Source organism: Perognathus longimembris, chromosome 3 (assembly GCF_023159225.1).
Source record: "Perognathus longimembris pacificus isolate PPM17 chromosome 3, ASM2315922v1, whole genome shotgun sequence".
Classification (NCBI taxonomy): Eukaryota; Metazoa; Chordata; class Mammalia; order Rodentia; family Heteromyidae; genus Perognathus; species Perognathus longimembris.
This window is the reverse complement of record NC_063163.1, coordinates 21,337,672-21,361,245: the sequence shown is the minus strand read 5'-3', so window position 1 is coordinate 21,361,245 and position 23,574 is coordinate 21,337,672. Positions and strand designations below refer to the sequence as shown.

At 34.0% G+C, this 23,574-nt stretch overlaps 1 protein-coding gene across 9 annotated transcripts in view; it reads right to left on the bottom strand.

Moving 5' to 3' along the window:
* The window catches only part of Mycbp2 (MYC binding protein 2), a 225,101-nt gene that overhangs the window by 41,053 nt on the left and 160,474 nt on the right, over positions 1–23,574 (bottom strand). For 4 of the 9 annotated variants that reach the window (XM_048341209.1, XM_048341210.1, XM_048341213.1 and 1 more), the window contains 5 exons: positions 20,949–21,128; positions 6,353–7,996; positions 5,255–5,424; positions 4,258–4,502; positions 2,533–2,700 (listed from right to left, as the gene is read on the bottom strand). In XM_048341209.1, the coding sequence (XP_048197166.1) occupies positions 2,533–2,700; positions 4,258–4,502; positions 5,255–5,424; positions 6,353–7,996; positions 20,949–21,128 (2,407 nt within the window). The remainder of the gene's footprint in view (positions 1–2,532; positions 2,701–4,257; positions 4,503–5,254; positions 5,425–6,352; positions 7,997–20,948; positions 21,129–23,574) is intronic. The other 5 variants (XM_048341212.1, XM_048341218.1, XM_048341214.1 and 2 more) reach the window with 2 other exon arrangements.

Here is a 23,574-nt window from a genome sequence, read left to right as displayed (position 1 = left end):
CAAGTATCACTATTGCAATGGTTTGTCTTTTTATCCTTTGTCTCTCTATTTTGGTATTCCCTTTCTTCCCTAGTTCCAATATACATACATACAGTATCCAGGGTACTAAGATCAGTTACAGTGATAGCAGGGGTAAAACCACGGGAAGGGAATATGAGAGAAAAAAAAAGGGGGGGGGATACAGTTTCATATGGCATGCTGAAAATAACTACAACAATAATATAGCACTTATTTCTATAACTTGGAGTTCTTTTCGCTTAGCATCATCTTATGTGTTCATACGGGCATAGCTATTGAGCTATTGTGATCTTCTGCTATGACTATCCTAAACATGTACTAATTATTCCCTATGAGGGAAACAATAGAGTCCATGTTTCTTTGGGTCTGGCTCACTTCACTTAGTATGATTTTTTCCAAGTCCTTCCATTTCCTTATGAATGGGGCAGTGGCATTCTTTCTGACAGAGGCATAGAATTCCATTGTGCACATGTACCACATTTTCTTGATCCACTCACCTACTGAGGGGCATCTGGATTGGTTCCATATTTTAGCAATGACAAATTGTGCTTTCTAATAAATCATAATATGGGAATACATGTGTTAATATTCTCAAGATCTTTCAAGTGTTAGCATATTTTTCAATATATGATGAATATGTCTAACACTGTGAGTTTGTTTTCTCATGGGATTATTGCCAATATTTACTTTACATCAATAATTCAACTCATTGATCTATATTTCAATTTTTTTGTTTTATTACATTTATGTCATCAAATTTTTCCTGTACTACAGATTATAGGAATTTTCTTGCTTTCTTTAAGATGAATTTTCTTCCAGATTGTGTTTCTCATCTTTTGAAAGACATGCTGTTTTCATTTTGCTAATGCTTAAAGCAGGCAGCTCTGTTTAGTTCTTTGGCTTGTTCTGATGATCAATCTGTGGATTTCCCTCAAGTTTCTTTCTTACCATACTTGACCACTGTTTTATTTCTTCCCAAGGATCACTTGAGATTTTTATTTGCTTTCTATACCAGGAATCAGTCTGTGGTATCATTCCATGGGAACTTAAATGGTCACTGTGCTTCATCAAATGCTGTTCAGCTGCAGTGGGGAAACAATTCCCTGGAAGTTTCCATTACCTTTTGTGATTTGAGAGATGGATAGTTGGGTGCATATACTGGAAGGGTCTACTTTGGATGTTCCCTAAGGTTTACATTCACCTCCTAGAGCTATTTTTTTCTTATCTGAAGATTATCTGGCTTTTCAGTATTTTGTTTCTTTTCATGGGTACCACTTTTAGAAATGTGTAGCAGCTTGTATAAGCTGGATCTGAAGAATTTTTCTTGGTATTTTTTTGTTATTAATAAAATTTTAAATTTCATTGGGAACTTGGAATGGAAATGTCTCTACTATAGCTTTATCTCATGACCTTTAACTTGAAGTTCATGCTACCTGATAGTAGTTCTAGAGAAATCATTAAGGAATCACACTAGGAATTAGACTAGTCTCCAAATGGACTCTACTCCTTCTTAAGAAGTATATATATCCTTTAGAGATATTTTTGGAATGATATAAAGTGCTCTGCTGTACTCTTTGCAGAAAAAGGTAACAAAAACCAAATCAAACCAAAAAAGCCCCTAATGATGAATAATTCCTACAGATTATGCAAATAATTTTGAGAAAAATACAAATTAGTATAAGTCCTATTACGCTTAAAGCATTCATTACTTTAATTTTTTTCTTTGTATATACAGTTTTAACACAGTGGCATATCTTAGTGAGAATGTTTTTTCTTTTTTGGTAAATATCTTCTTTTCTTTTACATGTTCACAGTTACTCATGCTAGAAATGTTATTGTCATCTTAAATTTATCTTCGTCATTATAAAGTTAGTCAACAAGGCACAGATTTTTTCTTTCCTCCTTTGTCCATCTTTCTCAGTTTTTACCAATGCAATGTAATTCCATAAACAAGGCTGAAATCTATACTAAATGTATTGGCTTCTCAAATGTCATGGTCTATCTTTGTATTTTTGTCATGGTATCTCTTCTCTAAAAGTTCCAGTGGTGTTTGATTTATTCGTGCAGTATTTTTACATTCTTCTATTCAGTAATAAGAAGCTCTTTGTTTTGATCTTATCATACCCAAGTCAGAAACCATTGTAAGGAACAAACCAAGTTCAATTTTTTTTTTTTGAACTGGCATTTCTCCCATGAAATGTCGGTACTGCTTCAAAGTCAGCTTTATTACTCTGGTTAAGTGCAGTACTAAATAATATAACATCATATAGTCTTTCATTATATTATTAATTGATCTTTTCTTTCCAACTAGTGTTTCTTCCATCAAGGACACTTTACTCATCTATGCATGCTTTTTCATATTGTTTCAATAGTAAGTAAGCAGTGCTGACTTATCTCAACTTCCACCTTAGATGGAAGGCTGTATTAAAGAACTTTTAGATCATTTGTTTCTAGTTCAAAGTCATTCTTCCACCAAACACTGGCTATTCAACAGAGAGGAGGGAAGTAAAATACCTTGGTGGCATAGATTTCATATTGCTCTCAGGCTCTTCAAATACATTAGGGCTTGCATCAGGAGTTACTGATATGTATGGGGCAGGTACAGATGTTGAACGTAGATATCTCATTTCATCCTGGAATAGGTTGTCATCTTGATAGCCCACAAAATTTTCATGATGATGCCTGCATTAAATCAAACCCAAGAACTTAAGGAGTATGGTGGCAATATAGATCGTCTCCATTTTTAAATTATCTCTTGTAAAAGCATCACTTGGAAAAGTGAAGTAAGTATTAAAATGATCAGATGTAAGTAGGTGGAACTAAGAGTCTGAGGACTTTAAACATATATATTTCAGGTGCCACAAACATTTCAAATCCATTTTCTTTTTCTTTCAAGAACGTTTGCATCTTCCACTGTTAACTGTCCAGGTGCTTAGGCTAGAATATCTCAGAGTAATGAGTGACTTAAGCTTATGATACCAGGTTTCCTCTCAAAACCATTCCCACTTCATATTCCCTGTCATCATAGCCATGGTGCAGGCTCCCAATTCTTGCATAGACTACTGAGATATTGGCAGTCACTTTTTTTTTTTGTGACGGGGGAAGGTGGAGGAAGGAATATATCTGAATCAAATTTGAAAATTTTTACATACATAAAATGTTTCATGGATCAGATGATTTATATTCCCCAGAGAGTTAAAGCTATAAAATCTACAACTATGTTATCATTTTCTCACATGTATGATTGTTTGATTCATTCCTTTTCAAAAAATTTTTCAAAAAATTCCATTGAGTACAATAACTGAAGCTAAAGATATGTGGGATTTGGCATAGCTGATGATTTCCACCTCAGTCTCACATTCCCATTTTCCTTTATAACTTACCCAATGGCAAACATTTTTTAAATATACACAAACTTTTTTTTTAAAACCTTTTAATTCTACTACTTAAAGATGTTAGCACTTTTACATATGGAACAGAACAATTAATCAGAACAATTAATTGTCTATGACAACCGGCAATACCTAGAGAAGTTCATTTATCAGTTAGTAAAGAAATTTGGAATATGAGAGACTGTTTTGGCACATGTGAGTATTATGTATAGTGTGTGAACATATAGGCTAACAATACAGGTAAAAAGATTTTTTTACCCCCAGTACTGGGCTTGAACTTAGGCCTTGCATGCTGTTCCAAAGATTTTTCACTCACGGTTAGTACTCTATCACTTGAATCACAGTTCTACTTCCAGCCTTTTGGTGGTTTTTTTTTTGGAGAGAAGAGTCTCACACACTTTCCTAATCAGGATGGCTTTGAACTTTGATTTGATCCTCAAATCTCAAATTTCTGAGTATATAGAAGCATAGCCATTTAACCACTTGCACCTAGCTGAATAATTCTTTTTAAAGGGAGACTACAACAGGAAACATAATTTCTTTTTCATTTTAGTATTTTCCATTACTAACAACTGAAGTCAACTTACCAGAGAACAAAAAGAATATAGTTACAACCTTACATTCTGAAACATATATTTTTTTTACAGGAAATAACCACATCCATGAAATGTATATCTTAGTAGTCATGTGTTGGCCAAGATAACACAGAAAATAAGTTTCTTGAGTATATACCATATCTAATGAAGTGTGGTAATCAGAAGAATTACTGACCTACTTTATAAAATTAATCAATAAGAGCTGTTAATCCAAAAGTTGATTAAAAACAAAAAGGACACAGTGTTATTACCTAGCTAATGTCTGCAGGTAGAGACAAGGCATTTTTACAGGAAGATCTTCAGAAATGCCCTCTTTCACACTGGGCAGCTGCGACTGGAATGGCTTTGTAGGATGGTAGCAGAGAATGCTTGGTTCGGCTGCACTGCTCAGGGACAGCAGAAAGAGGGCATTGGCTTTGATCACCTGGTGAGCTTCCATGGTGGGCAAGGCTCGTGGTGTCTTCACTTGCATTGGCTTTCTCCGAGACTGTTTCACCTGGAGACGAAAGAACTGAAGTGCTAAGCATTAATACAACTTACTATCGAACATTCTATACCTATTTTAACCTGGTAAGAACAGATATCATATTTGATCTTAGTCAAAAGGCCCAAAAGTGATCACTAGAACTATTTTGAAATAATAGAAGTGATGACTGAAACAGCGCTTACTTCTTGTTTCACCTAAAGTGATTGAAATGATTTTACATTGAACAAAAACTGTGTTTCTTTTCTTTCCTTGGGGAAACTTAACACCCTACTACTTGAATGCAATCATAACTACTGCAGTAATGAAGGCAAGGTTTTCAGTAAGTCAGGTGTGGTGTGTCACTCATGAGAATGATCTTCAGTTTCCATGACTCCTACAATTAGGTGTTACAGAAAAGAGAAAGAAGATAAAGAATAGAGAAACAACAGTCACAAAAGAAGAGTAAAGATAATGGTGAAGAGTAGAATTTATGTATAGATAATATGCAGTAATGAGCAACTAATAACAAAAAATTACAAAACTAACATTTGTCAGTAAGTAGTATATAATTCAACTGTTTTGTGCTATATTACTATAATTTACTGTTTAATTAAAAGGAGTTGACTAGTACAAATATCAAATTTGAATATCAATTTTAATATAAAAGCTAATTTTAATGTTGACTATTTGAAATCAACTGATTTAATAATATGATGATAAAGAGATTTTTACAAAGTATATCCATATCATTAGCACTATATCCCAGAACAGAATAAAAATACCTTTTCCCTTGCAGCAGCTTGTTTTTCACGGAGGTATTTTTCTCTGCAACGATCACATACCAGGTACCAAGTGCTTCCTCCTATGCCACCATCACCACAGTTACCAGCCCATCCTCCACAAAAATGTCCGATGCTGTTGTAACCTTGTCCACCAGCATAACGACCACAACCTTGAGGTGATAATTACAAAATATGCACTGAACATGTTACACGTTTTGACAGATTTGCTTTCTTAAAGCAAGCAAAATCTGAAATAATAATATCATTTTCATTTTGGGGGTGATTATTAGAAAAATAGCATGCTTGGCTGAAAGAAAACCTTATTAAATGATACTCAAAATATCAGAGATGTTTTATTTCTAATAAGCAGATTAAGAAAAGTATAAGATGTGAATATTTTCAGAATTATGTAAGAATGTAAATGAAAATAGACAAATATGAAATCTTATATAAGGATGATAAATTTTCAGGAATCCTATATTTACAGGACATTTGGAGAACAAATTGTAGAAAGAAAAATTTAACCATGTGTTTTATGTGACTTTTGAAACATTTTATGTTAAAAAACACATAGCTACCCAAAATAAAGTCTTTTAATAAAATAGCAGGTTTTATTAGATTTTCCACAGGAAAGTTCCCATAAAAAATAAGCATAATTCATTCAACTTTCAACAAGAAAACACTAAAATTAAAGGAGATCTAAAACAGGATATGCTCTGTTTGGACAGGCCATTCCTTCCACTGGACAAAACATTAAAACCATTCTCTTGAGTACCAAATAAAAGATTTTTTAAAAATAAGGAATATTTCTGGGATGTCTGCCCAAATGGTAGAGCATTTTCCTGGTGATTTGTACTGTAAAACTTAATATACTTTTACTATATTAAACTAGTACTAAATTGCATATTAGAATTTCTCTATCAATTTTTCACAAAATCAAGTCCTCTGACAATGTACTTTAAAGATATAAATTGTGGGTCACAGTTTTCTAATACTTTGACCTAAATTTTACTTTACTTTTACTACAGAAATTATATAGTTCACTAAAAATAAAGTTCTATTTACCTGTCTGTCTACCTATCTATCAGCATGATTTACCTGGATGAGCTTGTCTCATGTGATAGGTCACTGGGTAAGGATGTGATTCTCCACACAGCTCGCAGATGGTATCCTTCTCCGGTCCCCCTACTGCCAGCTGAGCCATCTCACCAAACAAATTGCCTCTGGGCCTAACTTCTGTCTTTTCTTTTTTCTTTTTTTCCTTTTTGGCTTTTTTGTTCTCTTTTTCACACTCCTTCTTTTTAAGTACTGCACAAGAACCAGGACTTGGAAAAATCATGTTCTGGGAAGCAGCTTTGATAGTAGCCAAAGAAATATCTTCCCAAAAAGCGACTAAGTGCTGTAAGGTCAAGGGAAGAGGAGACTTAGATTTCACCGGGTGGTGCATAGACATCTCGAAAGTGGCTTCAGTTTTTCCATCCTCACACTTTTCATGAAGGGGTGGTTCCTTAAGCATAGACAACACCTTATTTTTGTTGATGCTTCCCATTTTAGATATATCTGGTCCATGAGGTGCAATATTAAACATATTCAGAGCAGATGATATTTCCAATGAGTGTCTGTTTTTCAACTTGATTTCCTTTTCTTCTGTGGGCTGTTGGCTATTCAAACTACTCCTTATAGGAGCATGTTCTTTGGAAAGTTCAGGATTAAATTTTAGGAAAGAAGAACAGGCCATGGCATCATGCACTATGCCTTCATGCCACAGGAAAGAGGCAAAGACTGCTCTGGCACACTCAGCTACTGATGGAGACATGGCTTGCTTGGCTGGCTCTAAAGGTTTGGATCCATCTCCTTTAAAAAGAAAACTAGATTTTTCTTTTTTGGGCCTGGTGTGCCTATTAGCACATTTTCGACTTATTTTGGGGGATGCTCTCATTTCCTGTTCATCTTTCAGTGGAGCTTTTCCTATGCTGAAATGAACCTTATTTGAACTTTCATCCACAGTCTTAAATTCGCTGCTCTCATCACAGGTACTATCTGTTAGACTATTTGTTTTTAAAGTACTTGAAGTGCAGACTTCAACTACCTCACTATGAAGGTTCTCCTGTACCACGTGGGGCGAAGGGGCTCTGTTTTCAGACCCAGGAGAGTCTTTAGAATCCTTTGGTACTGATTTCGGTTTTGGTGATGTAGATCGCCCCCTTAGTGGTTCTGTGAGGGGCATTTTCTTCTTGCGGAGGGTGTCTGGATCAAGTGTGTAAGAATCTGATTTGGAACGTTCCCGAGGAGGTTCAAGTTTTGTCTTCACAGGAGTAGTGCTTTTTTGAGGTAGATTTTTATCTTGTGGTGATGAGGAGCGTGGAGAACTAGCCCCAGAAGGGCTAGACCTGTTGGCTGAGAGAGTCTTTGGCTTAGGAGATGATGACCGAGAACCTGGTCCTGGGGATTCTGCTCTGAAGCTAGAAGACATCCTCCCATCGGACTTCAGTGTTTGCAGGGTGTTATGATTCGGAGATAAGGATCTGCTATGAGAATCTGACCTCAGCTTTGCAGCATCAGATTTTAACATGAGGGACTCACTAGCAGATAAACTTTCAGTCCCCCTTGGCTTCTTCTGGTCAGCAGTAGTCCTGCTCATGCGTCCATCAGGCTTAAGTGATCTGCTATGTTTAGATGACAGTTCAGATTTTCCTGGTGTAGAGATTGGTCTAGAAGATGTTGACACATTTCCTCGGTCACCTGTGTGGTCCATTTTATAGTGAAACTTGTTAATAAATAATAACTTACTGATAATTTAGTCAGTAAACACTAAAATTAAAAAAAGATAAAGCTTCAGCATTTCTATTACTTGTCACATATAAAAAACCCTTAAGAATCAAGGAAACAAAAAGAGAAATATTTCCCATACAATTTATACTATATCATTATACTATTATTACGAGTTTCATAGAAGGCAAAACAGAATGAATAAATAGTACTTGTGAATTAGTATGGCATATGAATTTAAGCCCTAGAATGTCTAATCAAGGTTTCTTCAATGAGGGACTAGAGAGAAAAAAAAAGAATTATTGGTTTTAAAATGAGAAAGTATAAAAATATGTATATTTCACATGAAATAAACACAACGAATTTCCAATAGAGTGAAATCTTATTGGATTAGAGAACTGAATTTACACATTTCTTATTTTCAAGTGCACAAATACGTACAATAGGGCTTATAAAAGCTACTCAGGAGGCAATGGCTGGGTTAGATTTATAATCAACATAAATATTCTAAAAAGATTATTTAATTGTATGTAATTCAGGAATTCTACTGTATATAAACCTGCTGTACTCAAAAAGTTTGGTATGCTTAGATGAGTAGCTCACCGAGCTTATAGCCCAGGTAAAGAACAGTAATGTCAGAATCTCAGAATGAGTAGTCAAAATCTGAATTGTGAGTCAAATCTAGAGAATGACAAAATAAAAAGAAAAATATTCTCCCTTTTCTAAAGCCATGCAGAAGATGAATACATGAATACCATTTGTTTTTGGCATCCCATTAATCACTCAGTTTCTGTCCTTCCTAATACTCTCCTTATGCTTTCCTCTGAGTAATTAAGAGCCAGGATATTTACCTAGTCTCCTTAAAAATAAAAACACCTACTCTTACTGCAATTGATATTGTCAGAAAAAAAAGCAAATTGAATTTGTTAAAAAACTGAAACCCATAAATCTTGCTAGATTACGTATATTTTTGGAAGATGATATCTAGGCAAAAAGATATATTTTTAAACTGCACCTCTCTCTCAGAACAAACTTGGATGATGTAGGAAAATGATTGTTTTGATGTCTGAGTTTGCATATGTTAAGACTGTAGTGCTATAGGATTTGTTAATGATGTAACATTAAGAAAGGTTCTTGTAATACAGTAGGTGCTCAACAAATATTTGTTCATTTTTTCTTCCTTGTATTATTCCCAAGCATATGGATTCATTATGGCTCCTAAGGTTACAGGGCAAAAGTGATAGTAATTGTTATATAAGTGTTTGATGCAAACTGAATAATTCTGCAATGGAATAAAGGGTATGGAAAATAATGGGTATGGAAAATGGGCATGTAGAGCACACTGATGAAACTGAATGTTTACTTCATTTGTTACATATCAATGTTTAACAAAATATCCTGGTTCTTTGGATGAATCAAACTATTGTAAATATAATCTTCTGTTATATTGAGAGCTTTAATACTCTACCATAAAACTTAGCATATATGTATTCTTTACTTTTTGTTCTGGAAACTGGACCCCGGGTACTGGGTATGCCAGGAAAGTGCTCTACTATTGGGCTATATTTCCAGCCCTATGAGTACTTTTCATAAATTTGAGATTAGACTATATTTAGGTGATAACTGGTAAAAAAAAATCATGAGAAAACTAAATTCCACATATGTATTATTTTGGGAGAATACAGATAAACAGATGTGTTTTTCATAAATAAAGTACAGTACTTTCAAACTATTCAAAACTAGCTTAAGCAGTTATTGCTGATTTTATAGAGTAAATTTTGTAAACAAATAAATTGTATTTGGTAAGTGTATTTGGTAGTCTTAGTCACTAATTTGGAACATGTGATGTTTTGAGTTTTAATCTTAGAGCTGGAAATATTTTTGTCACTTTTTCACCAAATTTATCTAGAAGTTATACCATGAATATTTAAAAATCAGGACAAATGACTGACTGATGAGGTTTTTTTAAAAAAAATATTTAGTACTACTACCTGTTTCAGATGTTTCCTAAACTTGCAAATGTGTTGCATGGAATAGTGAACACATACTAACATATTAAATCCTATGACTACGAATTCCCAGTGTTAGATATTTCCTCATAATAGAAGTATCTTTTGTGGTTGGCTGGATAATGAGATCTTCAAATATTAGGCACATTGTTTGCCAAATGTGAGTAAAAGTGTGTAATATTAAGAGTGTTAGAAAGCACGAGCATTTGTATACTTTATTTCTATCCCACTAGTATAGGTGAAAATTTCCTAATACCAGTAACTGATGATAGCTAAATATCTGATGGAGTTGAGGTACATAAATAATAGCAGAAATATTTCTCCCTGAGAAATCTTCCTCAAATCATAACTAACGCCTTTCCAGAATCCTATCTATTCAGGAGGCTGAGATATGAGGATCATAGTTTGAAGCCAGCCTAAGCAGGAAAGTCTATAAGACTTTTATCTCCAATTAACTACCAGAAAACTGGAAGTGGCACTGTGCCTCAACTACAGTACTAGCCTTGAAAGAAAAAAACCTCAGGAACAGCGCCCAGGCAGAGTTCAAGGCCCAGGACAAGCAAAAAACCAACAACCACCACCACCACCAACAAACCATACTTTTTCAAAGTACATTCCACATATTAAAAAAAGAGTATGTTGTTTTTTAAGTGAGGTAAGCCCAAATGCTGAGATGTTTATCTTCTTCGGGTGGCTTTCCAAAGTTTTACAGCCTATTTGCAAAAACTGCTAAAATTTGTCATGTCGTATTTGCCCTTGAATATCGAGGTATAAGCAAATACTTTGCAAAAAAACCAAAGAACTCTTCAGGTGTTTAATATTTCACATTCATCATTTAACTTAGTTTGGTGACTATATTTGTAATATGTAAATTTTAAGTAATATTAGTGAAAAAAATTCTAACCTCAAAGAAACACTGAATAATAGGGAACAGGGGAGAAATTCAGTGCATTCAAATAAATTAAATGATACTAAATGTACTAAATGCTAGCTATTCATCCATTGAATTACTTGTGCGATTTTCTATGCCCAAATTAAAAATAATCAGTTTATATGATACCAACTAAAATATGACATGTTATAATATGTAGTATATACTGTGCTAATAATACTTTACCAGTTACATGCCACTGTTTAGCAAAAAATTTCTACATATTATATAGATCAGCTTATATAATTCTATTTACTGTTTATATATCTACTTCCTAATAGTATTACTTTTCATTGTCAAAGGAAAAATATAAACCATTTTGCTGTTTTTAAGAAAACAAATTAGTTACTTAAGTTTATATAGTATATTAACTATTGCTACAGGTTGTTTTTTAATATGGGAACTTTATACTTTAATGATATTTTAAGACACTTTAAGCAATTATTTGCAGTATTGTAAAGGACCAAAGTATATTTTTAAATTTTCTAAAACATTTCTATATTTAAAATATTAAAATTAAGTCATTAGGACAATACTGTAAGGAAAATCATGAGACAAGGCAGATCTCCCATGGCAGCTAAGATTAAAGACCAAAAATGTAATTATCAAAATATTTCTCATAAAAACTAACGTGGCCAGGCACCATTGGCTCATGCCTATAATCTTAGCTATTTAGGAGGCTGAGATCTGAGAATTGTGGTTTGAAGCCACCCCAGGTGGAAAGTCCATGAGACTCTTATTTCCAATTAACAAGCAAAACACCAGAAGTGGAACTATGGGCCAGGTGGTGGAGCACTAGCCTTGAGGACAAAAAGCTCAAGTTCAAGCAATACGATTGGCACAAAAAAATAAAATTAAACAAAAATTGTACAAATGTTTTTTTACATTACATATAATAAAATATGTTTAAAATCGAACTCTTACATAAGATTCTGTATTTGAATAGGTCATCATGAGCTTTATGAATTACATATATATCATCTTGCTCAGATATAAGTCCTCAAGTTAGATATTTCTTTCTTTATGTTTATTTTACTTTTTAAAGTTTTATAAAGGTTTAAAAGAAAGCACAAACAATACTTAACCCACAGACGAAAAAACATGCAGAGCAAGTGAGACACTCTATACTCTAATATGAATGGGACATCATAAATCATCACAAACACATAAAATTTAAAGTAAAATAATAAATATTAATTTAAAAAATGGAATGGGATGAAAATGACTGAGGTGAACTACCTCTTTTTTACTGACATATCTTTTATTTGCTAAGAATGACCCATCCATGGAGGCACGCATACCCACCCTTCAGTTTGTGAGATAGAGATGAGAGAGCAGAGGCAGGCCCAGCTACACCAAAATTTTTGTAAATGCGCTCACGAGAAGCAAGGTTGCGAGATGGAGATTCTACAGTGGAAAACATTGGCAAAGAAGCAGCACAGATTCAATGGAAAAAAATTTAGCAGAGAACACAAGCAAAAACAAAGCATTTCAAATGGTATGCAACTATAAATTGTTACTAATAATAGTTTATATTCTGCTAAATTTTTCAGTAAGTTTACATAAAATTAAAACTGAAAACAAATTTCAAATTAATTTAGACCTTAGCTCAATTTCCATTCATTTATTATTTACTTACAAATAGAAGTTTATAGGTAAATTATTATTTACCTATAAATAATGGTGCAAGAAAAAGAAAGGTTACTTACAGTATAACAACCTACTGTCATGTGGCTTTTCGAATGGACCTATTAATACTTTTATCTCAGAATGGACCTATGGTGACATTTCTGAGATATTAAGTTTGTTTATAAAATTTCTCACAACACAAAGCAAAAGAAATAAAAGAAAAACCACCTTACAACTTGCTGATAAACGTCACACACACACTAATGATTTGCCATGCAGAAAAAGAAGTACTTAAGCTCCTAGCTACTCAGGGGGCTGAGATCTAAGGATCACCATTCAAAGCCAGCCTGGGCCGGAAAGTCTGTGAGACTCATCTCCAATTAATCAACAGAAAACTGGAAGTGGTGCTGTGGCTCAAGTGGTAGAGTGCTAGCCTTGAGCTGAAGAGCTCAGGGACAGTGCCCAGGCCCAGACTTCAAGCCCAAGCCCCACTGCCGAAAAAAAAGGACTTAAGTAGAAATATTATGTAAACCTGTCAAAAAACAGTGTAATTAAGTCATGGCAATTAAACTAATTGAATTGAAATAAATTTAGTAATAACAAGATAACTTTCTTCTTATAGATATCAAAACTTAATATAACATACACTTCTCCGTATAGTAAAACTATTATTTTTGATTGACTCAATACCATGTAAAATAAAAGATGAATGACTCAGAAATTAAGAAGCCATTCAACATAAGAATATTATGTACTAGATGTTGTTCTAGACATGAGATACAAAGATGAACCAAAACCAAGCTCCCGTTCTTATGTAGGAGTGAGATACACATGAATGTGTGAATAATATACAATGAACACATAAGTATATATCAGGTGAGATTAGTAAAACCTATAGATATTGGGTAACACTCTGACTGGATAAGCTATTTAGGGAGTTACAGAAGGCAATTTTTCCCATTTATTCAAAGGAATAATAATATGTAAGGACATACAAGAAACTAGAAAAGAACTATCAGTGAGGCAGGCAACACTCACCAGAAAAAATGAAAACATTTCTAGAAGAGATCAAAGACAGAGGTCTGTCAATACTGCTGATGGATCAAGTAAAATGACAATTTAGAACTGACATGTGAATTTGGTAAGAGGAAAGTCACAGACAGAATAAAACAATTTCTACATATGGGAATGAAAGCACAATTGCTATGGGTTGAGAGAGAACAGGAGTGGACAGAGACACATATGGCATAAAACAATCCCGACTTAAGTTAAAAACAACAAACCTGTAAAACTCAATAGGTACTAGGCTTTGCAAAGGATTTCTTTTTAAATTCTTTCCCTTTTTTGTTGACAGAATGCTAAGCAAGCTCTTTACTACCTGAGCTACAACCCCAGCTCAGTTTTAAAATCTTACGCATAGATGGCAGCTATTATTGAGAATGTTAGGAGGGCAAGGCTTTTCTATTCTTCATAAGATAAACTATGAAGTTGGCAGCTTCAGAAAATAATTTGGATTATCAGTGTCTGGGAGGTCTCCAGGCATATGCTACACTCTGTGAGCACCAGGTTCAACAGAGGGTATATGAGCAGGAATTCCAGAGAATATCATTTTAAGTGTGACCACACATAAACAAAAATGGGAGACACTACAAGAACACATGCAAAGTAAAGACTTATTGACAAACTCTTGGATAATACCCTTACAGTCTTTTCAATATGTGACAAAGACATTTAGACAGTATTCTGGGTAGAATTAAGAGTAAACAGGTATAACTATTTTCAAAATAAAATCTATAAAGAGGTTATTGTTAAATGACCAGAGAAATTAAATGGACTACACACTAAATATTTAACTTGTTCCTATTTAAACATGCTTTGACAAAGTATTTAACTTAAAAAAATCCAATTTAAAAAAACAAACAATAAGATACATTGCTATTAAGTTATTACTTCTTTAAACATCATTTTATAGGGATTAAATCCTCATATTTAAAAAAAAATTCTCATCTGGGATGGAAATGTGGCTTAGTGGTAGAGTGCTTGCCTCGCATGCATAAAGCCCTGGGTTTGATTCCTCAGCACCACAGAAAAAGCCACAAGTAGCACTGTGGCTCAAGTGGTAGAACGCTAGTCTTGAGTACAGAGAGGCTCAGGGACAGAGCCCAAGCCCTGAGTTCAAGGCCCAGGCCTGGCACACACACACAAAAGAAAATCTCCATCTAATTCTATAGTTGAATAACCAATTGTATAGTTCAGCAACATAAAACTAATTCTCTTTAGGCATCATGTAGTTAAAGAGAATACTAAAACAATGAAGAAAATCAGAATATTTTCTAAGCAATTACTTATTGTGTCATTAGTTCCTTGTTTTTGATCTCAAATATCAAGTTCCCTTGGTCATTTCATTTTCTACTTTGAAAGACAATGAATTCAAAATTGATTAAATGGGTGAAGTAGGGTTGGGCTGAAGGAGAATTATCAAAGGATGACATTGATCAAGAGGTACTGTACTCATAAACTGGCATGTTGAATTGTAACCCAATTGTACAACTAATAAAGATAATTTAAGAAAAGAGACTTGAATTTACTGTAAATTCTACTTTAAAAATATTATATAGAAGCCAGGCACTGGTGACTTACATCTGTAATCCTAGCTACTCAGGAGGTTGAGATCTGAGGACTAGGGTTCAAAGCCAGCTCAAGCAAGAAAGTCCATGAGCTTATCTCCAATAAACTACTCAGAAAAAGCTGGAAGTTCTCAAGTGGTAAAGTGCTACCTTTGAACATAAAGAGGCTCTGGGATGGTACCCAGGCCCTGAGTTTAAGCACCAAAACTGTAAAATATATATATATATATATATACATATATGTATATATATGCACGTATGTATGTACATATATGTATACATATATATAAAGGATATAATAATTCAAATAGGGAGAGCTCTCTCATTTTACTTTAACAGATACAATGTTGAACTTGCGATTTTCAAGACTCTGCTGACTTTTATTTCTACAACTGTAATCCAGAAGAAATCAAGCGATTGTCATCATTTTGTGACGACATAAATGTTATTTGTTAAGTGGAAAAAGTAACAAATATACATCAGAAAAATCAGATACTTTGATCACAGGGGATGAATATTAATAATAATCACCATGTCATGCTTCCAGAAGTGATATCCTTAGGACAATGCTGAACACAGAGACAGCTAAAATAAACCACAAGCAAAAGTACTTCTAGGATAAGGTATTTAAAAAGTAATGTCCGGAGAAAAAAGAAAAAGGCAGCTATCAGTTTACTGATTTAAAAGGAGGAAAAATAAGGGTTGAAGTAGAGGGACTGTTTGGTTCATTCCTTTTAAAAGTATTACTCTCTTTGGTGTAAGTGAACTGAACACCTCATTGGGGGAAAAGGAAAGGGGGGGAGGAAATGAGGGACGAGGTAACAAACAGTACAAGAAATGTATCCAATGCCTAATGTATGAAACTATAACCTCTCTGTACATCAGTTTGATAATAAAAATTTGAAAAAAATATTATTCTCTGGGGTAGGTATAAGAGAAATTTTGTTTCCTTAGTGTCTAACAAAAACTAAGAAATACAGATGATCAGAATAGCCTGTGATAAAAATTACTTTAGGGGTTGATTATATAAAATAGTCTGAATGAATTGAACTCTTACTTTCCCCCCTTCTTAAAGTCTATGTCAGATTATCTAAGATATAAAACAAAACAAAGGGCTGGGAATGTGGCTTAGTGGTAGAGTGCTTGCCTAGCATGCATGAAGCCCTAGGTTTGATTCCTCATCACTATATAAACAGAAAAGACTGGAAGTGGAGATATGACTCAAGACATACTGTCCCTGAGTTCAAGCCCCAGGACTGGCCAACCCCCCACCAAAACAAACAACAACTGAAATTATATTTTAAAAAAAGTGGGGGTGGGGTGAGAAAAAAGTGGGGGTGGGCCTGGGAAGGTGTCTTAGTGGCAGAGTGTTTGCCTAGCATGTCTGAGGCCCTGGGTTCAATTCCTCAGCATCACATAAGCAGAAAAAGCCGGAAGTGGAGCTGTGGCTCAAGAGGTAGAGGGCTAGCTTTGAGCAAAAAGAAGCCAGGGACAGTGCTCAGACTCTGAGTCCCTAGCCCTAGGACTGGCAAAACAAAAACAAAAACAAAAACAAAATCCCACTAAGTCATTTAGTAGACTCTCATATTCAAGTCTTACACTTGCCAGCTAGCACTGGGCAAGATATCAAGAAATCTCTCCTCTCCAAAATGAGAGCCAGATGACATATTAGGTTCCTTAACAGTATAAATTGAGTTTTACCATCATATGTTATAGTACCTCCTGATGGTATAGATTTTTCTTAAAATTAAGGGAAGAAGAAAGATAACCTAACAATAATAATGAGAAATTAGGTTTAAAAGACAAATAGTTTGCTAAACCTAAGTAGTAACATACTGGGCTCACAAATGTGTTTTCCAAGTCCTATGTATGTAACTACCTAAATATTTTTACACTTGGTTCTTTACATTCTTGTGTTTATTTGCTTTCTGTGGTTGTGGGACTTGGAACTCAGGGTGCTGTCCTGTCCCTGAGCTCAAGGCTTATGCTCTACCACTTTGAGCCACTGCTCCACTTGCAGTTTTCCAGTGGCTAACTGGAGATAAGAATCTCCTAGATTTTACTGTCTTGGCTCAGTGTGAACATGATCCTCAGATCTCAGCCTCCTGAGTAACGAGGATTACAGGAGTGAGCTACCAGAGCCCAGCTCTCTACATACTTTTTTGATGCATATCCTACTCAAGTTCTCTTTCTACACCCTTCCACTACAACCTTTCATAATATTCATAATACATATCTACAACCTTTTTCATAATATTTTTAGTTATCTTTTTAAGTTTGCCAATTCTATAAACTAGACAGCTAATTTTGCTAATTTATAAACTATCAGATTATTTTAAATTCTAATGGATAACGTAAAAAAAAGAAAACAGGAAAAAAATTCCAGGGTGTTACTGAAAATAAGGCTCAAAGATATACCAGAGTATAGGGTAGTTTCTATGTATCTCTTTACAATTTGTGTAGTTATCTAGTGACTTAAAGTATAATGTTTACTTACAAATGTTGTAATTTTTCTCTTTCAAACTATTACTCTATTTAAAAAATTATAAAAGAGAAAAATAATCTGTCTAATCAAGGCTAATACCCTGCATGTTATATCTAACTACAAACAGAAAATGTAAAAACATATACTAAAGAATGGACTTCACCTTATTTATCTAATCAAGGCTGAATATTTAAAACATGTTTTTTCTTGTCAATAGAAGTTCAGATAATGTATGTTTCTAAGGAAAATCATCTATGATCTCTAAGCCATAGCCTCTTTTCCTGTAAAATGGGAAACACAGATGTGTTCTCAAATGAGGATATATTAAAGTACTTAAATATAGTCTTTAGTGCATAGTGATGACTATAAATATAAAAGCACATTTAAAAAATATGGTGGCAATGAATTAGTGCAAGGAAGTTGGGTATGCCTAAATCATCCTCCTACAGTAAATTGACATGCAGGTGGGATGCATGACAATGAAGTTGTGGGAAGAACATGCTATCTAGGGAGTTCTGACAATAAGCCCCACCTTGATCTTCCTAACATGAGAAAATACAATTATCAATCATGTGCAGCATTGAAACTATCTGATCCTACAATTGTAACATTACACTAAAATATTTCTCAAATTTAGAAGTCAAATGATTCTGCTGAGAACAATGAAGCTGAAATGAGAACAAGGAAGCTGAATACTTTCCATGGTTAGAATACAGAAAAGTAATGGTTCATAAAACTAGTAAATCGTGGGCTGGGAATGTGGCTTAATGGTACAGTGATTGCCTAGCATGCGTAAAGCCCTGGGTTCTATTCTTCCATACTACATAAACAGAAAATACTGGAAGTGGCACTGTGGCTCAAGTGGTAGAGTGCTAGCCTTGAGCAAAAGACCCAGGACTAGCCAAAAAAAAAACAGATCAAATAAACAATAACAACAACAAAGGTAAATCACACCTATCTAGGAGAAAATTACAAATTTCTCCAAGATGGTGGTACTAATAACATTTGTAGCAGATATTCACAAAATTAAATTGATACAACATCACTGTTACCTTGAATAAATCTAAATTTATTATACAGTCTTTATATACTTTTTGAAATATTGTTAGATTTGGTAAATTTTAGTTGAATTTCTTTTTGTGAAGACTTAAAATGATCCATTAGATGGAACTATAAAGGTCCTTACTGCTTAGTTGTGTTACCTGGTGCTTAGAGATTTATTTTTGTATTATGTATGTATGTGTGCATTTATTTATTGATTTATTTATTTGTGGCATTAGTGATGGACCCATGACCTCACACATACAAAGCAAGTGCTCTACGACAGAGCTCAATCCACAATTTGTTATTCAATATCATTATCAGAACAATTCTATTTAGAAACAAAATCTGATGTTAAATTAAGCTGAATTTTCTAATAGGATTTTTCAGTCTTATTGAGGTGATGACTTTTACCATTAAAACTCGCAAATCTTCACTTTTTTTTCATTCTAAAATAATGAAAAGAAATTTTACACATGACTCTGATCTGTTTCCTTGAAATTCTTCTCTTAAGAGACATTCAAGGAGGCTAAGGTTGGTGGCCAATTTGCCCTGTAATTCTAGCTATGTGAGAGGCATAAGTAGGAGACTGAGACTGTACAATGAAAATCTCAGAGGCATTCTTAAATGATGATATATTGAAGTACTTAAATATAATTTCTAGTGCATAGTGGTAACTATAAATATAAACACACATTTAATAAACATGGTGGTAATATGAGACTGGTCCCTGGAAAAATATAAGACCCTATCTGAAAACTAGTTAAGGGAAAAAGGGCTTGGGACATGGCTCAAACTGTAGGACCCCAAAAGCCCAAGGCTTCTAGGAACAAGAGAAACATTTAAATGAATAGTATAAATGAAGGGACATAAGCTAGAATTGCTGGCAATTAATGCCCAAACTAATTGCATTAAACACGCCTACTATATATTACCAACTCAGAAATGTTTATATTCTTGTATATACTTTACCTTAAGTACATAACGTAATACTGGGTATCACAGAGTTTGCTAACTATGTTGTTAAAAACACTCTGCTAGCATTCTTTTTTAAATGTAATAAAAACTACCAAAGTCTTTTTGTATAAAAGATAACCTAGGGTTCAGTAGGAATATATTTCAAGCAGAGAGTCATTCATTTCAATGCAAATAATGAATGTGTAAGTTGAGCCTTTGAAAAGCTATCTCGGCTGGGAATATGGCCTAGTGGTAAAGTGCTCGCTTCGTACACATGAAGCCCTGGGTTCGATTCCTCAGCACCACATATACAGAAAAAGCTGGAAGTGGTGCTGTGGCTCAAGTGGCAGAGTACTAGCCTTGAGCAAAAAGAAGCCAGGGGCAGTGCTCAGGCCTTGAGTTCAAGCCCTGGACTGGCAACAAAACCAAAACCAAACAAGAAAAGCTATTTCATTCAATCAGTGTGTTTACATGGATGACATGAGAACTGAATGTGGAGAAAAGAATATTATTGTCATACTGGTAGGAACACTCAGATGCTTATGTGAAAGATTCAGGAAATTATTAAGACAAAAAACATTTAGTTCAATGTATTGTTTGGATCTACTTTCCAAGTCAATGTGAGTTACTATAATGGATAAAGGCTAGACAGTAATCTTGGAAGTTTAATGTTGAATCAAATGACCACTGTAATGTAATAAAAATAACAAGATACAAAGAAGGGAGACAATGATAATTTGAGAATATTTGGAAACCTAAATTGCTACGTAATTCCTAGATACTAAATCTGCTTAGAAAAAAATCTTGCTCAGCACCTACATTCTGTCTTTAGCTTACTGCTATAGTGAAATGATGTATTCTTTCAGGGTATATCTTAAAGTAACAGAAATACAATGAGAGTTATCCCTAAAACTAATGATTAGCATAGACATGCACATACAAAAGAAAATTTGAAATAAAAAATGCTTTTTTACGTTTTATAGTGCACATTTACTATATTAGAATGAGAATACAAAATAGAAGTCACATTTCAGTAACTGCACTTATTTTAAAATGTGTAGTTAAAAGCAAATGTCTTAGCTTCAGAACTTCTTAGCTCTGAATAGCTTTAATACTTTAAAAATATGGGAGGGAAAACATCCTAATTAAATACAACCAGTCAGATGAGTTGATGATTAATTAGATAAACAACTCAGAGGAAAGCTTCAGAAATGCTTGATGAGGCAAGTAAGGCTGGCAGACTTACTCTGAAGCTGAGGCTGCTGGAAGGAAAGGGGCTGTCCAAACACAAATGGGCTGTGGACTAGGGAAGAGGGAGGCTTTGCAGCTTGATCAAAGATGGAAGGAGCTGGGAGATTGGGTCGTGACTGAATGGAATTCAATATGGCACTCAGTTGGTCACCTGTAGTGGGCAAAACAGTCAAAACTACAACTTGTTATTCATTAACATCCAAAATGACAATGTAAATGGTGCTTTATGACACTCAGAAATTACATGCTAATGAAACTGCCAATTCAGAAAAATAAGGAAGTTGGTGATCAAAGTTCTTAAATTAGGGAACAACTTTTGCCCACTGTTTAATTTAGCTTTTATTTATTTATTTTTTTAGTGGAAACATTCCACCAAATCTTATATAGTACTCCACCTACCAAAATACTTAAAATCACCTGCAATATTCCTCACTATTTCAGAGAAGATAAAGATTAAATAAAGAGAATATAGATTCCTTCAAAGGGAATCTTTAAGTTGTTTGGATAGTGCACCTATACAACGAAAATATAGGTGCTATAAATTATGTCAAATACAGATAATCCTTATCTGAAGAAAGTTACATGTAGAAAATAATCATAAGAGAATTCATATTTCTTAACAATACAGAACAGATGGATATAAAGTATGTACTTCTAACTTACCAATATATCTCCAGTAGTTATAAATCAGTAATGTCTTTTATAAAATTGCTATTACCAGCAAGGCATTGGTGGCTTATGCCTAAAATCCTAGCTACTCAGGAGGCTGAGATCTAAGGATCACAAGTTTAAAGTCAGCCCAGGCAAGAAAGTCCATGAGATTCTTATCTCCAAGAACCAGTGACAAACCAGAAGTGGAGCTGTACTACTCTTGAATCCAAAAGCTCAGGGACAGAGCCCGAGCCCTGAGTTTAAGCCCCAAGACCAACACATACACACACACACACACACACACACACACACACACACACACACACTATTACTAAAGACATAATTTTTAAAATCATAAAATCTTTTGCTTTGACAGATAGTACAAACATCTGTAACTCCTATAATATAAAAATGAATATGAGCAATCATGTTTAAGTAATGCTTCAATGTGATTACATATGAAGAACCATAAAATATTTTAAGCATATGAAACAACATAATTATTTATTCTTATTTGTCAGAATAGTTTCAACCGGGGCTGGGGATATAGCCTAGTGGCAAGAGTGCCTGCCTCGGATACACGAGGCCCTAGGTTCGATTCCCCAGCACCACATATACAGAAAACGGCCAGAAGTGGCGCTGTGGCTCAAGTGGCAGAGTGCTAGCCTTGAGCGGGAAGAAGCCAGGGACAGTGCTCAGGCCCTGAGTCCAAGGCCCACGACTGGCCAAAAAAAAAAAAAAAAAAAAAAGAATAGTGTCAATCATGCTGAAGAGTCCCACATCCAGATTACTTGATGCAGAAACTAGGAAATCTTTCTAGTGATATTTTCTAAATATAATAGTTAAAAATTTTAACTGAAACATGAAAAGGGACAGATTTGGATGTAAGCCACAAATGAACTTATTTTTAATAAATAAATGCTACAAATTACAAAAAGTATTTTACAGATAATAGAGTATAGTTGGGATTATGAAGCATGTGCTAGTTTTGAACAGTCTTCACAAAAGCAAGTAAAAATACTTGTTATTTCTGATAAATAACAAGTGCTTTGAGTAAGTTTTGTCATTCTTACCAGTCTTTGTATTTTTATTGGGCTTTGGTGAATTATGTAATAAATATTGATACAAACTATATTTTAAGTACTCATAGAAATCAATATAATGACTGAGACACTTAAAGCATACAATTTGAATAAAACATGGCTTTAAAACAGATTATTAAAGAAGTACTGTAGCAGTAAGTAAACATGAAAATTTGGCTTAGGAGTAGATAATAGTAGCAAGAGGGTAATAAAAGAAAACATCAAGCATTTGAGGTTGAGTAAATAGAAATCAGTTAGAAGAGAGCAAACAGGTAATACCAATGCCTGTGAAAGGAGTAAACAAAGGAGCTAAAATAAAACTAAAACATGTAGCTAAGTCTCCTTCATAAAAAAAGTAATATGAATATCTGATATAAACTGATTTTATTTTAAAATCAAACATTGTGTACACAAATAATTCATTTTTAATTGTTCTATAAGTCAGGTAGAAGAAAACTATATTTGTTTTCTAAGCCAAATCTTTTTAATTACTTAAAAAAAACTTGTAAAGTCAAATTACTTCCATGTGAGTTACTTTATCTCTCTACTCAAACATGTGTTACCAGGATTAGAAAGAACAAGATATGCTCAAATTTACCCAGAAATTCAATTTTGGGTAAAATTTCATACAAATTATTCCAAATTGATTATTTCAATTGTGATACTTGTCTCTTCAATAAAAATATCTATCTATCTATCTCTAAGGCCTGGTACTGAAATGCTTATCACTTCTGTTTTTTCTTTTAAAAATTTTCTAGTTTCATGATACATACTAAATTCAAACAACATTTCATGTAATTCTAAATTAATATAGCCAAGTTAGAAACATAAAATCATACATAGTTAAAGCTGAGATTCTGATTTGTTAAATGTATCCTTTAAGGAAAT